This window comes from Antedon mediterranea, chromosome 10 (assembly GCF_964355755.1).
Source record: "Antedon mediterranea chromosome 10, ecAntMedi1.1, whole genome shotgun sequence".
NCBI classification, from domain to species: Eukaryota; Metazoa; Echinodermata; class Crinoidea; order Comatulida; family Antedonidae; genus Antedon; species Antedon mediterranea.
Window position 1 is genome coordinate 12,697,804 of NC_092679.1, and position 18,326 is coordinate 12,716,129.

General features: G+C 34.2%; 3 protein-coding genes across 4 annotated transcripts; 1 reads left to right on the forward strand and 2 right to left on the reverse strand.

Annotated features, from left to right (window-relative positions):
• On the forward strand, window positions 1-2,684 carry LOC140060513 (uncharacterized). 2 transcript variants are annotated; one of them, XM_072106765.1, is made up of 3 exons: window positions 1-17; window positions 688-1,396; window positions 1,657-2,684. In XM_072106765.1, exons 2-3 carry the CDS (start codon window positions 1,308-1,310, stop codon window positions 2,018-2,020), a joined length of 453 nt encoding a protein of 150 aa, XP_071962866.1. In that variant the 5' UTR covers window positions 1-17; window positions 688-1,307; the 3' UTR covers window positions 2,021-2,684. The 2 variants fall into 2 exon arrangements, with proteins under 2 accessions (XP_071962866.1, XP_071962865.1); XM_072106764.1 differs by lacking the exon at window positions 1-17 and having other exon boundaries at window positions 316-1,396.
• A 3,458-nt stretch (window positions 2,685-6,142) lies between these two features.
• Window positions 6,143-7,291, reverse strand: LOC140061033 (uncharacterized). The gene is made up of 2 exons (XM_072107440.1): window positions 7,124-7,291; window positions 6,143-6,587 (listed from the first exon to the last, which is right to left on the reverse strand). Exons 1-2 carry the CDS (start codon window positions 7,258-7,260, stop codon window positions 6,368-6,370), a joined length of 357 nt encoding a protein of 118 aa, XP_071963541.1. The 5' UTR covers window positions 7,261-7,291; the 3' UTR covers window positions 6,143-6,367.
• A 4,161-nt stretch (window positions 7,292-11,452) lies between these two features.
• LOC140060122 (uncharacterized) lies at window positions 11,453-16,546 on the reverse strand. Its single transcript, XM_072106200.1, is given in 3 exon segments — window positions 11,453-12,379; window positions 15,691-15,952; window positions 15,954-16,546. Coding segments are annotated over 3 exon segments (414 nt in total). The 5' UTR covers window positions 16,011-16,546; the 3' UTR covers window positions 11,453-12,284.
• Between the last annotated feature and the right edge of the window lie 1,780 nt (window positions 16,547-18,326).

Here is an 18,326-nt window from a genome sequence, read left to right on the forward strand (position 1 = left end):
ATCACTAAGGGTGGTAGGTATGTATAACAATACAATATTTAGGCTAGACCTCGCGCCTATAAATAAAGACCCAATTCCGTTATTAAAAGAAAAGAATGAAACAGCTAGCCTACTAGTAACGGGAGTAACTACTACCTACTAGCCTAGCTAGGCTATACTAGGCCTAGAGGCCTAGCCTGTGTAGTATAGTAGAAGTAGGGCCCGGGCCTAAACCTAGGCTAGGCTAGCTAGGCCTAAGCCTACTAGCCAGTAGGCCTAAAGCCCTGGGCCTAAATAGGGCTAGGCCTAGGCCTATATAGGCTAGCTCTCAATCAAGGAGCCTACTAAACTAACCAAACAAAGACCTCTATAGGCTTATGCCCACTAACTACTAAGCTAGCTAGGCTAGGCCTACCTCTTGCCTACCTAGCAGACCTATAGGCTAGGTCTTTACTAGCTAGGCATAGTTAGCTATAGTAGGCAGGCCTAGACTACTAGGCCCTAGTCCTTCTACTACTAGCCTTCTAGGCCTATAGGCCCTAGTAGGCTAGTACTAGCCTATAATAAATATAGCCTCCCTGGAGACCATAGACTCGGGCCTAGTAGTAGTACTAGTAGGCCTACTAAAGGCCCTAGGCTAGCTAGCTAATAATAATTCGTATTTCAAATCAAATTTTAAGAATTAATTTGTACATATTTTTATTTCAGAACAGGCATTTACCATGGATTTGCTGCAAATTATCAGAGAATTACCAGGAACTTTATGCCAGGCGCAAAGAGGTCTTATATCTGACAATATTAATGTGCTTGAAAACTGGCACCTTAGGATTGAGAATTTAAACATTTTATTTAATATTGTTTTAAGAAGGTTACAAGAGAGTGATGATGTTCCTCTAGATACCATTGAACAATTTGTTATACTTTCTACTGAATTAAATTCTATTTTTGCCTCATATGATGAAAGAATAAACGGAAATCATGATCATCATAGGTAGTTTGCATCGCATCAAACTGAACAAACATCTAATGGGCGACCAAGGATTATAGTTAATAAAGAGAATATCGAACTATTTGAAATATTTCATAGTTGGAAAATTGTTGCACATCAATTAGCGATTTCTGTTGATACACTTCGAAGAAGAAGAAGATTATATGGTTTGCCCGTTTCCCAGCCTAACTCTACTAGAAACTACTATTCAAATATTTCAAGAGATCAGCTTTTAAATGAAGAATATTGATTTTATTGCCTGATGCTGGAGAAACATTAATTATTGGTGGATTAAGAAGAAGGCATACATGTTCAGAGAAGTCTAATTCGGGATGCTATAATGGAGGTTGACCCAATCAATAGATCATTAAGGCGAATTAGATCTGTTATAAGAAGAGTTTACAATGTTGCAAGTCCAAATAGTTTATGGTAAGGATTACAGTATACGGTAGATGTTTTTACTAACAATAATAAATACAGTATATTTAGCAGATTTAAAAAAAAGTATGAACTTTTTTTAAGATGTGAATAATAAGTTGCCCATAATACTTATTTGCATGAATTATTGTTGAAGTACATATAATTGATAAGAAAATATACACATGTAACATTAACAATGTACGTCAGTACAAACAGTTTATTATGCATGATTCAAGAGAGTAGCCAATTTGTTTTGTTTTACTGTACAGGCACATCGATGGCCATCATAAGTTAATTTGCTGGAACTTTGTCATATTAGGAGGCATTGATGGATATTCACGCAAGATTGTTTATCTTAGATGTTGCACAAATAACAAAGCTGAGAGTGTTCTTCAGCTATTTCAAGAAGCTGTTGGACAGCATGGTTTACCATCACGAGTCAGATCTGATAAAGGAGGCGAGAATGTATTGGTGGCTCGCTTTATGTTAAGCAATAGAGGCTTAAATCGTGGCAGCCATATAACAGGTTCATCAGTTCACAATCAAAGAATTGAAAGGCTGTGGCTGGATGTCAAACAAACTGTTGTTAAACAATTTCAAGGTATATTTAACTACATGGAAAAGTCTCATTAATGATTCATTAAGAGAGATGGAAGGCAATTGGAATGACCATCCCATGAGTAGCGAACATAATCTTTCACCGAATCAACTTTGGCATATGGGATTAAATGCTTATGCATTTACCAATCCTGAAGAATATCAAGATCTAATTCACAATGGAATTGATGAAGATGGGCCACAAGCTGTTGATGACAACAATAATGAACAGATTGTTGTTCCATATATACAATTGCCATTAACCAACAACCAAGAACAATTTATTAAATCATATGCACTAGGTGCTAATAAAGCAGATGTTGACCAGTGTATAGACATTTATGTCAATTTAGTTCATATAGTGGAAGGCATGATGTAAACCCCTAAACAACCATTTAGTAACTATCTCTGATCAGTGATAGTAAACAACCCTAGAAATTAACAAACATTGATTCTAATGAGACTTTTCACCGGTTTCCGTAGGACCACTAGAGTCTGGTTTTCTTTTTTGAAAAAATATAATACTACTGTAGCACAAATACAACTTTGTGCAATGGGTAATTTAAATTTACTTTCTATGGACGAGAGAGTTAGTTTTTCTAATATTTATTATAATAATTGTCTCTGTGTATGGCAAGATATTCCAAAAAAACATTCTTTATTATTTTCAACATATTTGCAACAGCTCTCCAATGTTATATTACCGGTAAGCAGCTTTTTTCTGTACACATGAAACATTTTAACTGTAAATAAATTTTTTGTTGTTGCTTTAATCTATTGTTTAGTTTTATTTTATATTATAATTTATATTGTTTGAGGTGTAGCATACGATTGGATAGTGCTTTGCACTCATAACAATCCTCAGGTGTTTATTTAAATAAATACAGTAACATGATTTTTAACAGTTTTTTGGTGTAAAAACTCAAATTTTTATGATAGCTATATTAATAACGTACAGTAAACACAGAGCCTTCAAACAAAAGGTAGAGCTGAGCTCATCTAAACTCAATTGTACTGTGGCTAGAAACTTATCCATAAATAAATTTATATTAACAAAATTTGAATGACATGATTTTTTTTTTAGTAAAAACTATTATTTGTTGTGAATGTTACAGATTTCCCAATGCAAAACAAATACAGAGCTGATCCAAGCTATTTAAAATCGATTGTATTTTGGCTAGATTTGCAACATGCAATTTTAACAGGCAGGGGTGGTTGCAGAGGACTATTTTAAGGGTGTTGGCCAAGAAGAGTCCAGCCGCAAAACCACATATTTGGCCCAAAGAGGAGCGATGCAAATTTTTTTTAATTACACCACTAGATGGCCGGAAATTAATTAATTAAATTTAATTAGCAATTATAATGAGTACAAATTATTTATTATCAAATCATAATTTTAAAAAGCTAAACAAAAAATAAGAGGCTGCTGCTATAAATATTTTGAGCAAAAGGTTTAATTGTATTATTTTGAAATAAATGCTAAATAAGTCAGTAAAACCACAATTAGCAAAATTTATTTTCATTTATCCACTATAAACTGTATAAACAGTGTTGCCTAAACAACACTCCAGAAAAAAATATTGAAATTTGCAGAAAGAAGGAATTGCCCAGGCAACACCCCCGCGTCTGCCCCTATTACCCACAAATTGATTTTTATTGCTTCTAAACAAATTTTCAGTATAGATGTAAAAAAAACTAGAAATTAATTTAACTTTGACGAATTATTGTTGGATCATTTTTATAATTTTATGGACATTAATATTTTTTAAACATGCACGTATGCGAACATACGATCGGAAAATGTTGATGTATGCCTTCCTATTATACGCTTATAGTGCTGAGTTGTGTATATTATATGCCATATACATTAAGTACAGTATATACTGTATATCTATATACCGTGTAGCATTGGTGAAATTACGGACACACATCATGTTCTAATTTTTTGGCATTGATAACATTATCAAAATAAACTTGTGGATAACAATATCGAAAGATAATGAATTGAGCAATAAAATATAACAATTGGAAGAAAATTTGGCACGTAGAAGCGTGGTGCGCGCTCTTTAAAATTTGTATAACTTTGACGAAAGAGATGAAAAAACTACTTTTTAACTTCAACTGGCCATATGATAACGTTACAACATCCGATAGACCTAATTTTTAAATAAATTCATATCTACATTTTACAAGCTCTCATAATAAGTTATAAAAATCAAGGTCAACTTTATTTCAGAAGAGCTGCAAGGTATTCAAATATCCGTTGTAGGTGAAATTACGTAATCAGCGTTATTTACATTTTTAGACATGATGAAATCATCTAAATGGAAATGTTGGCAACTCATGAGTAACATAATTGGTTGAGGTAGAATATATTAAAAATTAAAAGAAAATCGATCACAGATAAGCGAGATGCCCTCTGTTCAATATGATTGTCTAAGATGAAACGAAAAAAATCCAATTTTTTTATTTATGTGGCCAAATGATGACATAATTTTGTACGTCTAATATGTACATGATGCATTCATAACTCCTCCAACTCATTGGCTTCCATAATCAGTTAAAAAAAATGGAGGTAAGCGTCCATTCTGAAGAGTTATATTTATATATTATAAGACCTTATTTTTTACCGTTTTTGACACTTTTGTGCAATTAATGTGCGCATTTTGTCATTTTTTAACCTGCTCGTATAGCGTTATTTAAAGTCGGAATAGACTCAAATTTGGTGAATGTAATTTTGAGCTTTTTAAATTTTTAACGCGCGATTTCACTATTAATTTTTATTTTATTTGCTATTCTTTTTACCCTTGACATGCAGTTTATGTATAGTGAATTTTATTGACATGTGATTACAAGTAATATTGAGATATGATCGATAATGTGATTTCACAAAATTGCGTATAAATTACGTCACAGATGAGTGAACTTTTTGAGATAATTGTTACACAAAATAGTGTAAAGGTAAAGTAAAGGCGAGTCCCGTGTTCTCTGAACGTAGGGGAATGAGCTGTTAGGAGCTCATTGTACTAAGCCTCGGCATTATGTGGTAGGGTGGCCAGTTCCTTTCCACGCCGCCTTTTTTCTCGCTAGTATTTTCAACCAGGTACTCATTTTACAGCTGAGTGAACTGGGAGTTGTCGGGCATTGAAAAAATTGACCTTTGTGACATTGTTTTTGCAGCGGTATACTTTCAATAAGTTCAAACAAACAACAAAATAAGACAGACTCAAAAATACTTTTAATGCAGTGTTTAGTTGTTTCAAATACAATCACAAACTTTAAAAAGTATGCAAAACTCCATGAAGGTGCCATACTATAAATACGTTATAAAATCAGTTTTTAATCTAATAACAACAAGAAGCGTGTTAAGTAAAATTTCTGTGGAATTATTTAACATACCCATAAGTGCAAAGAAATAGCTTATTATAGAGGCTGTTCTTTTATTCTAAACCAAATTTTTTTTTTAAATAGAAATGAATCCTTTGGTTATAAGTAACCCAAACATTACCAAAGTATAGTTTATATGAATTTCAAGTATAAAAGTACAAGAAAAAAAAAATGTGGTACATGGTATTAAATGAATGAAAGTAACAAGCATTGAAGATATTTAACATGAAATTATCTTTATACATTTAAGATGTAGTAGAAAATCAATTTCTATACATACAAATCAAGTATTGAAGTCTGACATAAATGAGCAATTCATAATATTATTTTTAGGGAAAAACACTCTCAATATTATATAATTATTTAAATGTGATTTAAAAATAAAACCCTCCATCATTAAAACATTCATGTAACTATGTTAAAACTGGTGTTCAAAATATAACTACCACTGTATGTGATAAAAATAACTTTATGATTGTGTTTCCCAACAATAATATTAAACAAAAATTGCAAAATATTTTTTTTTAAATTGGAATTAAGACTTTGAATTAAGCTTGATTAAAACAATAAAAACATATTAACAATAACAAAACTGAATGTCATTATTGTATTAAACATGTTAGCACTTAATTACTAACATTTTAAAGCTATCATTGCAACAATAAAAACTAAATTGTCTAAAGTCTGAATGCTCAAGCATTCAAAGAAACATAACAATTGAATAAGATCAGCTATCAACAACATTTTTGGTTTGAGAAAAGAACCGTGTAAAGCTGGTACAAAATTTTAGCATACATGTTAATTCTTGGCATGACATCTCATTAATTGCTTCCCGTAACCACTCTTTCTCTTTATGAACATTCTCCAGAGTATCCCACTCTACTATGTCTACCATCAACTCGGGTGTCATATCCACATGTTTCATTAGGAAAATAGAACACATTTCATTGCATCTTTCAATGAATGGCCTAAGTTCTGTATACTGAAGGCCATCTCTTATGCTTCAGTATCACTTTCTTTTGCATCAGATGTAGGACTAAGAGGTAATAAATAGTCACTAATGTTACTGTTAGTTGTACTAACAATATCTCGGGAAGGCAACAAGTACACCCTCTTGTTTCCATATAAACGATGCAAAAGCTGTGCATTCCTTTCTTGATCATCAGTTAAACGTAGTTTAGTTAATCGTGAACCCATTCCAATCATAAACTCAAACCTAGAAGATATAATTTATAAAATGTAGATGACAAAATGTTATGTTATTTACTGAAGGGAGGTGAAAGCTGTACACAAGGCATTCTTTTTTTTCTGACTTAAAACGCTCAGCACCTAAATATCAAGGTACAGTTCATTTATTATTATAGTTATTTATTAAAAACATTCAGAATATGTACTGGTGTGTATATTGTAATGACCAATCAAAAATTATTCTGATCTTAACTGTACATCATATCATTGCACACAGGTTAACAAACTTCTTATGTTGGTACTATCACATTATATTGAAAGCTCAAAGTTAAGATTTTGCAAGGCATTTTGTTTAATCTTTTGAAGATGAAAAGGAAGCTGGAATATTGTTTCTATGAATCAGTCATGCTTGTAACCAATCAGAATCCCACTTTCGCTGAGCAAAAACTTATTCAAAATATTTTTTTGCAAATCAAACATTGCTTGTAAACTAAATTTAACATTTTAGTTTTCACTACAGTTACAGTACTTTATTTTAAATTTAAATAAATCAAAAGAACTTACTTATTTGGATCACTTTCAATTTCCAATATATCTGAAAACATATTTTCCAATTTTTTGTAAACTTCTTTTGCTGTCATGCATTGTTCTAGTTCAACATGATGATAAACATGACCTGTAGTGTTAAAAGTAAATTTCATGATACATAATCAGTAAATATGATTTCTCATGTAGACAAAAACAAAAATAGGCCATGTTGAACCTTGAAAATGTTTATCAACTTTCAAAAGATTGAAAAAAAAATTCAATTTATTTTTTACTCAAGACACTGTTCTATACTTTTTATATATTTATTCATGAATTGAGGAATTTTGTTTAAAAAAGTTCATTACCTAAATGTTTAGACTATAAATACATTTTTTTAAGTGAATGTGCCAAAAAAGTTTCTGAAACAAAAATTGGTAAGAAACAATATTTTTAGTTGCGTGTACGCGACTCTATAGTTCACTATGTCGGTCGGTCGGTCTGTCTGTTGGTCCGGTATCACTATGCGTTTTAGCACGCGACTTATGGCTGTTGGCCTTGTTGGTTATCCGCTCTTGGCGGATAACCTCTTGTTATTGTCAGGATCTTTTTTTTTTTTTTTTTTTTTTTTTTTTTCTATGTTATTCTTCTTTTTTTCCCAAAATTTTGTGTCACGTGTATCTCAAATTCTGATCAACATTACATCGTATAACTTTGTCAGAAGATTTACCTCTATGTGTAGAAGTGCAGGACAGCTCGTTTTTTTACTTTAGAGTCGCGCAGCGTAAGCTACGCACGATTTTATGAATTTCGCGTATTTAACATAGACTAAAAAGCAAAAGTCATTTTGTAATGACACTTGGTGAACATTTAAGTCATATCAAGGGCAAACTTTCTATGGATTAAAAATGGCATGTTTGACATAAAGTTACACGCGCACGCGCGTTTAAAATTTCAAATTGCGAAAAATTCATTTCTAATCAACTTTCTACGCGTTTCAGGTCATTTTGAGCATTTCAAAAATTCCCACGCGTGCGCATATTTTTTACGCGCGCGTGCGCACGTAGCGCAAAAACATCTTTTTTTTGCTTGATTTTTGTTTTTTCAGCCTTTTCTAGTACATTTACCAATTTTCAATCAATTTCGACTTAAAATCACGTCATACGAGCACGTAGAATTGAACAATTTGCGCGCGTTTTTGATGAAAAAGTTCAAAAATTTGTGAAAATTATGCCTTTTTTTAAAAAGTCATAGATTCTAAACTCCGAGGTGAAAATATTTAAAATTTCAGATTCTGGAAGTAGATGAGTTGTTTTTCTCGAATCATGCATTGATATGGCTAACCAGACATTGTGACGTCATCGTATGGCCACCCGAATATAAAATATAGGATTTTTTTCTCTTTCGTCATAGCTCGTCAATTTAATAGAGCGCATCTCTACTTATCCTTATTCCATTTCACTCAATTTTTTTATATTGTCTAGATCAATCAATTACCTTTCGCATGATCCACCATTTTAAAAATTGTGATGACGTCATCATGTTCAAATGCGTCAATAACTTTGGTCACTTATTTTCACCTATTCTGCACTGTATGTAGTACGTATACAGTATATAGTGTTATACCGTATATACTTAGACGCGACGCAACATAGAGAGCGCACTAACGTTTTTCAATGCCATAATCGTTTTATTTTTTTGCGCGCACTATTCTAACGTATGACGTGCACGTGGCTTTTGCACTGCGGATAACCTAACTCGTCCGTAGTGACGAGTTCAAATCTAGTTTTTATTAGTATTGAATAAAAAAACTGAAATACATAGTAGATTAGGATAATAATCATAATAAATAACTAACCTTTTTCATCTAGTTTTCCATAGTAATTTGCCCTGGGGTGGATTGCTATAAAACAGTCTTAACTGATGGTCTTAACTCCCCGATTAAAGCCGGCTTTATCAGATAGACGGTCTTATTAAAGCCACTCCTGATAGACCATTGCTATAAAACAGTCTTGGATAAGACCGCGTAAAGTAACAAATTGAGGGCGTAGTTTGCGCGTAGAATACCAAATAAGGTAATGTTCGTCACGCTTGTTCAATTCACAATCATAACAGTACGTACATTTCTACGCGAGAAAATCCATTCTAGGCCTATATAAGAATAAAATCACCGTTATTATTTGATTTAACACTTAAAACTCGTTTAATTGGTTGTCTTTGACGATAAATAATACGTAAAAGCAACAAAAAGAGAGGTTTAAGACTGTTTTAAGACTCCTTCGAGTAGGCTTTAATTTTAAAGACCGTTTACAGGTCAGACCGCGGTATAGCAATGGTCTATAAATAAAGACTACTTTCTACGTCACGAATTATAGCCGGCTAAGCGCTAAGACTGTTTATAGACCACTTATAACAATCCGCCCCTGGGTATTTGATCGCTTTGTGATGTATCCAATAAAATGACTTCTTTTAAGTAGAAGTAATTTTGGTTTTGCCTAGAATTAGAGCATGAACGAGACCTTGAATTATCTTGTGTTCTTCTTCTGGTGGTATTTCTTGATCTTGTTGATGGTGTGGTAAATAAACTATTCATTTCACTATTTAGATCTTGGTGTGGTCTTCTTGTAGTATTTCTATGTGCTTGAGGTTGAGCATTTGGAGTTACATTCTGAATGATTGTTAAAAAATTGTCATTTGATAGTAGGGATTTGGTTAAATTATCTATATCAGTTGTTGAAAGCGATGCCATGGTTTTATTTTTACAGTAGTTATCTGAAACAAAACAAATTATTATTAATAATTAAATTCATCAATACAGATACAGTACTGAATTAACTATCCTACTACACAGTACTAGTGATGAAGCTCATATTTTGTTACCTCCGCCAAGGAGGTTATGTTTTCACCCCTGTTGGGTGCGTGGGTGCGCGTGTGTGGGTGTGTTTGTGTGTGTGTCTGTGAACAGCCTGAAGGCCACAGTTTTTATCAGATTCTCACCAAATTTGGACACAATGATCTATGCCCCAAAAGCTCGGACGAAAAAAAAATATATAAAAATAAAAAAAACTCTCAGCGGGATTTGAACCAGGGACCTTAACTGTGAGAGGCTGGATACATAACCATTACACCAAACTCTCATCCACAACTTTGTAGTGTGCAGTTAGCCTATTTACACTTAGAACTAATAAAAAAAATGTAAAAAAAAAACCATTTTCGGAGGGAATTTTATGTAGGGGAATTTTACAGTAGGCGGAGGTTTGTACTCTCGGAGTACCCTCTAGTTTAGATATATTTTAAAGGATTATTCTACATTACAAGAAGAAGAATAGAATATCGCATTTTGTTATTTCAGTAGTAAAATATTGATTGTTTTACCCAGGTCTAGTAGGGCTAGCTTACAACTAGCTGGGCTACTACTAGGCTAGGCCATACCCTGCAGGTTTGGCTAGCCTAACACCAGCCCTACTGCTGTTATCAACTCCAAATGTGTTAACTAACTATATCATGAATAGCAAATCTTGGATTTAGGCTTTAAGTAGGCCTCATAAGTAGGCTCACGTCTGACCCTAAAATGTATAAACAAATAAATCCTTTTTTAAATTGATGACAGGTACAGTAAACGCTGACACTTAAGCTGCGTGATGTAGGCATTTAGCTAGTTTATGCGGTTTGCCTAGTTAGGCCTAGGCGGCACCTATATAATAGGCCTATGTATGCCTCTTGGCCTACTAGTAGACTAGCTAGCTAGGCTAGCTAGGTCCTGTACTGTTGTAGCTGTACTAGGCTAGGCTAGGCCTAGTAGGCCCTATACTGGTTTACAGCTCTAAGGAATGGGCTACTTTACATACTGTACTGTGTAGGCCTGCCTACCTCAACAATAGGATGACACTGACAGTTGACTATAGTATAGATAGCCCTAATCAACGATTAAAAGAAGTATGGGTATGAATTCCAGATTCCATCCAAACATGTGGTGCATGCTCGTCTCACTTGCTGAATACCATGAGGGTGCGTAGAGGTTATTCGCAGGCGGTGGCAGGCCGCCGGTCATCTAGCCATTCTAGACGATAAACCCCTTTCGAGAAATGGTATGGTCTTCACGCTTGATTAGAGATCTCTAACCAAGCGTTACAAGTGTACATTCCTTGTTACAACTACATTTTAAAAGTGTACAACTACATTTTAAAAGTGTACAACTACATTTTACAAATGTACAACTACGTTTTACAATTACAAACATGCATTTTACAAATACACACACATTTTTAGGTTTACAAATACATTTTGCAATTACACACACACACATTTTAAATGTACACATACATTTTTCAGCTACACACTTTTGCTGCTTATGGCGCCCCATACGACACAACCAGACATACATGTAATTACAATAAAGTACGAAAATTTTTTAAAATGGGTGTAAGATAAGGTGCGAGATAAATTCCAGTCAAAGTATATTGTGTGAAGGAGGATAAATGGACTGGTAAAATGTGAAAGTTAAAATTATTTTACTTAGCGTGGTAATCTGTTGACAGCATGAGCTGAAGAGGATGAGATGCTCACACTGTCAAAGATGATTGCGAGGGCGCCCTGCAATCACGTGATTATTTATTCGATCTGTCAATTAATCAATCAATTAATCGAGGATAGAAATATGATTTAACTAAATAATTAGATTTTGTATTTCAATTCTGGTCATTAAATAATTTGGGATGTCAAAACTGTGGTTGTCGAGGAGGTTAATGTTGTTTGTCCCAATACTTGCATTTACGAGGTCGATGAGGGTTACCAGGTTTTGGGCCATCGTTGCTGCTTCGCCAGGATGCAACTGTCCTCTGAGAGAGTCGAAGAGTCGAGGCAAAGAATGACTTACAAACTTGCACAGATGATCCATCCTTCAGCTTCAGCCTATACATAAATGATGACTTTCTTCTAGAAACACCGGGAAAAACTTTCTTCTGTTTAATTTCAACCTGCAATTAACAAAATAAATTACCAATTGCTCTACTGCTTCCATTATCCAGAATAATTTTAACTCATGCTGGCCACCAATGGTTTTCTGAAAAGTTATATTAGTGTACTATATGATATTTTCATTCATTTTCCTGACTATAGCCAAAATCCAGTTCCAAATTTTCTCAATTTTGACTGAAAGTCATGTAGTAGTGCAGACTGCAAACCACCACATACATAGATATTAGACCTTCCTCCAGCCAGATGCAAAGTAACTGTAGGCTTTCTTGTCCTTGTATGACGACATTAGCCACTTACCAAGGTCGTCTACATTGTAGATATTTTTGCATGATATTTGCCGATGTCTGTAGACATAGTTGGGGGAAATATTCACCGAAGACATTCTGGTTACCAATTTAACAAACTTTGATCTGGTAAAACACTATGTGGTGTTTTCAAGTAGATCTGCATACCTCTTTTGCTTTGATTTTGCATTCTGGGTCAAGGTGTTCGGTGCTGGTGCCTGTCCAGGTGCATACAGAGCTGCATACACAAGGCTATCAACTCTTTTCTACCAGAAACTTTCAATTTCTGTTGCCTAAAAAAAGTCCTTTAGGGCTTCCATGTTCCAATGATTAATCTCGTCGATCGATATGTTGCTCATTGTTGTTAAATGTATCGATTTTATTTGAATTAATTATTTAATGACTAAGGGACGTAGTTCATTCTTCATCAAGTAACTGAATTTCGATTTCTGATATAAGTTGTTGAATTTTAAGTTTAACTTCAATTTGCTGTCGCTTAGGAAATGTTTTTGTCGTCTCTGCCATAGCACAAAAAAAACATCTACATCGCTCTTTCCTGTTTTTTTGCTTTTTTTGCAATTAGCTCCACTATGGCTTGTTTTCGTTGGTCTTTTACTGCTGCTGCTGGATTGTTTACTTTCTACGTCTTCATTAAGATTAGTGGATGTTCTATATAAATTGATAATGAAGTATACATAAGTATGTAAATCCGAAGTAGACTGATGATAGTTTGCATTTATGTACAGAATTGTCTTTCAGTATGTACAGTAGGTTACAGTCTAGTAATATAAACAATTAAATCAGTCAATGTACATAGAAAATCAATTTTTCTGTCCATGTGGTGTAGAACTTATTGTTTCTATAATTAATTTCCTGTACATGAATTAAATACCTTGAATACAGTCAAATGTGATTAAAAGAAACAGTGAATTAAAAAATATTGTATTTCATGATATACTTCAGCATGTGAATATTTTGTTATTACGATAATTGTTTTTTTTTAATTATTCATTTAACTTAAAGTTACAGAAAGAAAACAAATTTCAACTTACTCCCTAGATTTTTAAAAAGAGTCCAAAAACTCAAGAATGTTAGCATACTTGTATGCTTTTGTTGGTGTGGCCTCCTCGCCACTTTTTTGTTTGTTTACGCTTACTGTTCATGAAGGCGTCAATGATGTTACCCCATGTTCCAATGCTTAATCTCGTCGATCGATACTTTGCTCATTGATTTTATTTTAATTAATTTAACTTTTCCAAATTTGTTTTGTATTCTTTTAACACACCTCTAACTGAACTTGAGATTGTGTCGAGCGGGTGTAAATGGCAACAAAATTTCCCCGGCCTTAATTTCCCCGGAAAACTCCAAAGGATTTGTGATTGCGCTACCCTCAGCTAATTTCAAAGGAAAATATAGCTTGTCTTGATCCTCAAATGCAAGCATTGACGAGGTGGATGGACTGTGGGCATTGTCGACTGGCGGGATGGTGTCCCTGTGTAATGGATTTGGCTGGGGGATTTCTGAAAGAGAGGTGCTGATAGGTTTGTTGTGATTTTTTTGGCTTATTGGCCTTAATCTCGGCCACGGAAGTTACCAGGGTTTTGACGATGTGCTTCATGTCCTTTAATTCTTTATTTATGTCAAGTTCAGGTGGCACGGTTGTAGTTTTTTTTCTTTTTTGGTGCCGTCTTTTCCGTCCTGACATGGTGTATCTGTAAGAAAATCTTTGTGTGTCTTCGAAAATCTTCGAATGTGTGTCGACGGATATCATCAAGTTGCAGAAGTGGGGCAGGGGTGTGCTGCAACCATGTTAAAGAAGATAGTTTGCCGCCGACCAAGCATCCGAATCGGTGAGGTCATTGGATCTGAGGTTGATTATCAAAATATCTGGCTTTAATGTGACCAATCGATTTACAAAATTAGTTTATCGTTTATCTTTAGCCTGGGCACCCCAAAGAACAGTATTATCATAGTGATGGCTGATTCGGAAGTCAGCCAAAGGCCGATGTGGTCCAAGTATGGAGCCGGAGGAATTGCCCATGATGGAATGCGAGGCTGTCGCTCAAACCAGAAAACGAATGAGTGGCCTAGGACACAACCGGACATAATTACAATAAAGTACGACAATTTAAAAAAATGGGGATCAGATAAGGTGCGAGATAAATTCCAGTCAAAGTATATTGTGTGAAGACACAAAGTCTATCAGTGTAGGAGGATAAATGGACTGGTAAAATGTGAAAGTTAAAATTATTTTACTTAGCGTGGTAATCTGTTGACAGCATGAGCTGAAGAGGATGAGATGCTCACGCTGTCAAAGATGATTGCAAGGGCGCCCTGCAATCACGTGATTATTTATTCAATCTGTCAATCAATCAATTAATTGAGGATAGAAATATGATTTAACTAAATAATTAGATTTTGTATTTCAATTCTGGTCAAAACAGTGGTTGTCGAGGAGATTAATTGTCCCAATACTTGCATTTACGAGGTCGATGAGGGTTACCAGGTTTTGGGCCATCGTTGCTGCTTCGCCAGGATGCAACTGTCCTCTGAGAGAGTCGAAGGGTCGAGGCAAAGAATGACTTGCAAACTTGCACAGATGATCCATCCTTCAGCTTCAGCCTATACATAAATGATGACTTTCTTCTAGAAACATCGGGCAAAACTTTCTTCTGTTTAATTTCAACCTGCAATTAAAGATGTATTGTCACCCAAAAACTTGAAAAATGAAGATTAATTAAATCAGACTTTGAATATGTTATTTTGTAGTTTTAATAAAGTTAATCACTTCCATAGAAAAAAAAACAAAAAAAAATGTTTTCACTTATAAAATGACAAAATAAATGGTTAAATTCAACCAAAAATCCATTGGCTGGCAGCCAATTTGACAATTTTTTGCTTTAAATTACATTTTTTTCAGGTAAATACATTTTTTTTTTCAATCCAATTTTTTGTCAAGTGGATAACTATTATTATATGTTACATTAAAATGGAATATTTAACAAAAAATGTTTTAAGAATTATTTTTTCAGGGGACAATACATCTTTAACAAAATAAATTACCAAATTGCTCTACTGCTTCCATTATCCAGAATAATTATAACTCATGCTGGCCACCAATGGTTTTCTGAAAAGTAATATTAGTGTACTATATGATATTTTCATTCATTTTCCTGACTATAGCCAAAATCCAGTTCCAAATTTTCTCAATTTGGACTGAAAGTCATGTAGTAGTGCAGACTGCAAACCACCACATACATAGATATTAGACCTTCTCCAGCCAGATGCAAAGTAACTGTAGGCTTTCTTGTCCTTGTATGACGACATTAGCCATTGTAGTATTGTGGTATTTGCCGATGTCTGTAGACATAGTTGGGGGAAATATTCACCGAAGACATTCTGGTTACCAATTTAACAAACTTTGATCTGGTAAAACACTATGTGGTGTTTTCAAGTAGATCTGCATACCTCTTTTGCTTTGATTTTTCATTCTGGGTCAAGGTGTTCGGTGCTGGTGCCTGTGTCCAGGTGCAGACAGAGCTGCATACACAAGGGCTATCAACTCTTCTTTTCTACCAGAAACTTTCAATTTCTGTTGCCTAAAAAAAGTCCTTTAGGGCTTCCATGTTCCAATGATTAATCTCGTCGATCGATATGTTGCTCATTGTTGTTAAATGTATCGATTTTATTTGAATTAATTATTTAATGACTAAGGGACGTAGTTCATTCTTCATCAAGTAACTGAATTTCGATTTCTGATATAAGTTGTTGAATTTTAAGTTTAACTTCAATTTGCTGTCGCTTAGGAAATGTTTTTGTCGTCTCTGCCATAGCACAAAAAAATACATCTACATCGCTCTTTCCTGTTTTTTTTGCTTTTTTGCAATTAGCTCCACTATGGCTTATTTTCGTTGGTCTTTTACTGCTGCTGCTGGATGGTGTACTTTCATCTTCATTAAATATGATGACAAAATAAATAATAAAAGCTAGCAAGTCACAGAACATGAAACTGTACAGCAAAATAAAATGTCATCATTAGCTATACTACCAATTCATTTGAATGATTGGTTCGTATGAAATAAACGAAACATGCACGCACGTTACGAATGCAAACAGTTGATCCATCCTCTGAGCCTATGGCCTGATGCATATACACATAAGCATGTAGAGTACAGTGTATATACAGTGTAGCATAGGTGAAATTGCGATACCCATTATGTTGAATGATGACGTTATCAAAATCAAACATGAAAAATTAAAAATGTATATGGCCTTTAAATACAACTAATTAATTTATACAAGCTAAATAAACAATCAAGCATGCGGTTTACACGCGCATCATTTACTAAAATTAAAGTTATATTTATTTAAATTTTATGTTTAAAAAATTACCCAGTCCCCCCCCCCCCCCCCCCCCCCCCCCCGAGAATTAACAAGAAAGTTTTGAGAAAAACACGATTGAAAATTCTGAACCAATTGCTGCTATTATATTTGGTATTTTGTAACATGAAATATATATATATATAAAGGTTAGTTGAAATGAGCATGCTGTCATATTTCTGTCAGCGCGTTTACATGGAACTCTGGGTAATTAATTTTGCAGATTGACCTTTCTAACTTCAAAAGTAAACAACAATTCAGTGTAACATTGGTCTATCTGCAGTTTTCATGTTTAAACGTACTTCATCATCATCATCCGTTACGCTATTCGTCTTGGGTAGACATTGCGTACGCTAATCGTTTCCATGACTCTCTTTCGATGGTCTGATGGTCTGTCATTAATTTTGCGATCGATGTATTTGCTTTTTTGAGTTCTTTATTTATGTTTCCTATCCAGGTAGTTTTTTGGTCTGCCCACTGGTCTTTTAACTTTTCGAATGGATTCTGTCAACGCTAATTTGGCTGGAGTGTCCATCGGAAGCCTTAGCATATGTCCGGTCCATTTGTTTTCTTTTCCTTATTATGTTTGACCATTTTAGTTCTTTCGTTCTGCTATATAGTTCTGTATTTCTGATTGTGTACGGCCACTTAATTTTTATAATTTTTCTTAATAATTAATAATAATAATAATGGCATAATTTTCAACATAGCTTTAATGTCAACTTTCTTAGCTTTAATGTCAACTTTCTTACTTCACTAATATTTCCATCCCGTTTTGCTAGTACTGGGTCAGGCACTTCAAACAGCTCTGCCTGTACCCTGTTATTACTGCCACGGCTTCTTGTTTTTTTGTTTTGTGACATGATATGAATGGCACATGATAGTTATTACCTTTGACCAAAAATTGGTTCGAAAAAAAAATTAATTTAAAGAAACATATCAATCGGGATACAACACTGCAGGTTTTTGGTAAATTTCTTTAATAAGTGAAATCACATCAAATTAAAACGAAATTAACATTTCCATGCCTTGTGCGCCCTGATTAATTCTCGGCGACTGAATTCGGTAGCTCTACAGGCCGCGTCTGCTTCTTTGTAGCTGAAGCCACATTTTTTTTTGGACTAGATAGATAATTGCTTCTTTCACGGCAACTAATCGCATATAATTGCTGGTGTTTCTTAAATGAAAAAGTAAACAATATTTATTATATTCCATACTTCCAGGGTCGCATCGTCAAATACTCGGACCTACAAAAAGTTGTATTGGATAATAATGTAGGGTAATGGTTTACACAAAGATGTATATCCTGTACTTCCTTTCCCCATTTTTATATAAACAATATTGGGATTCAAAGCCTTGTGGCTGACAGTGGCAGATTGTGCACAGTATAAAATATATATTGACTTGATTGAAACTGAAAATAGACCAAAGTACTAAAAAACAAAGTATGTATAAACTAAGCCTGGGTCACAGCAGGGTTGAAACCACAGGACACTGTAATTGGTTAACCTTGCCTTAAAGTTGAAGTTCTCTGGGAATAATTGACTCTACCAATTCCGCAAACTCGGTCAAAGGAGGTGGCGGTTGGCCTCCCCCCGTCT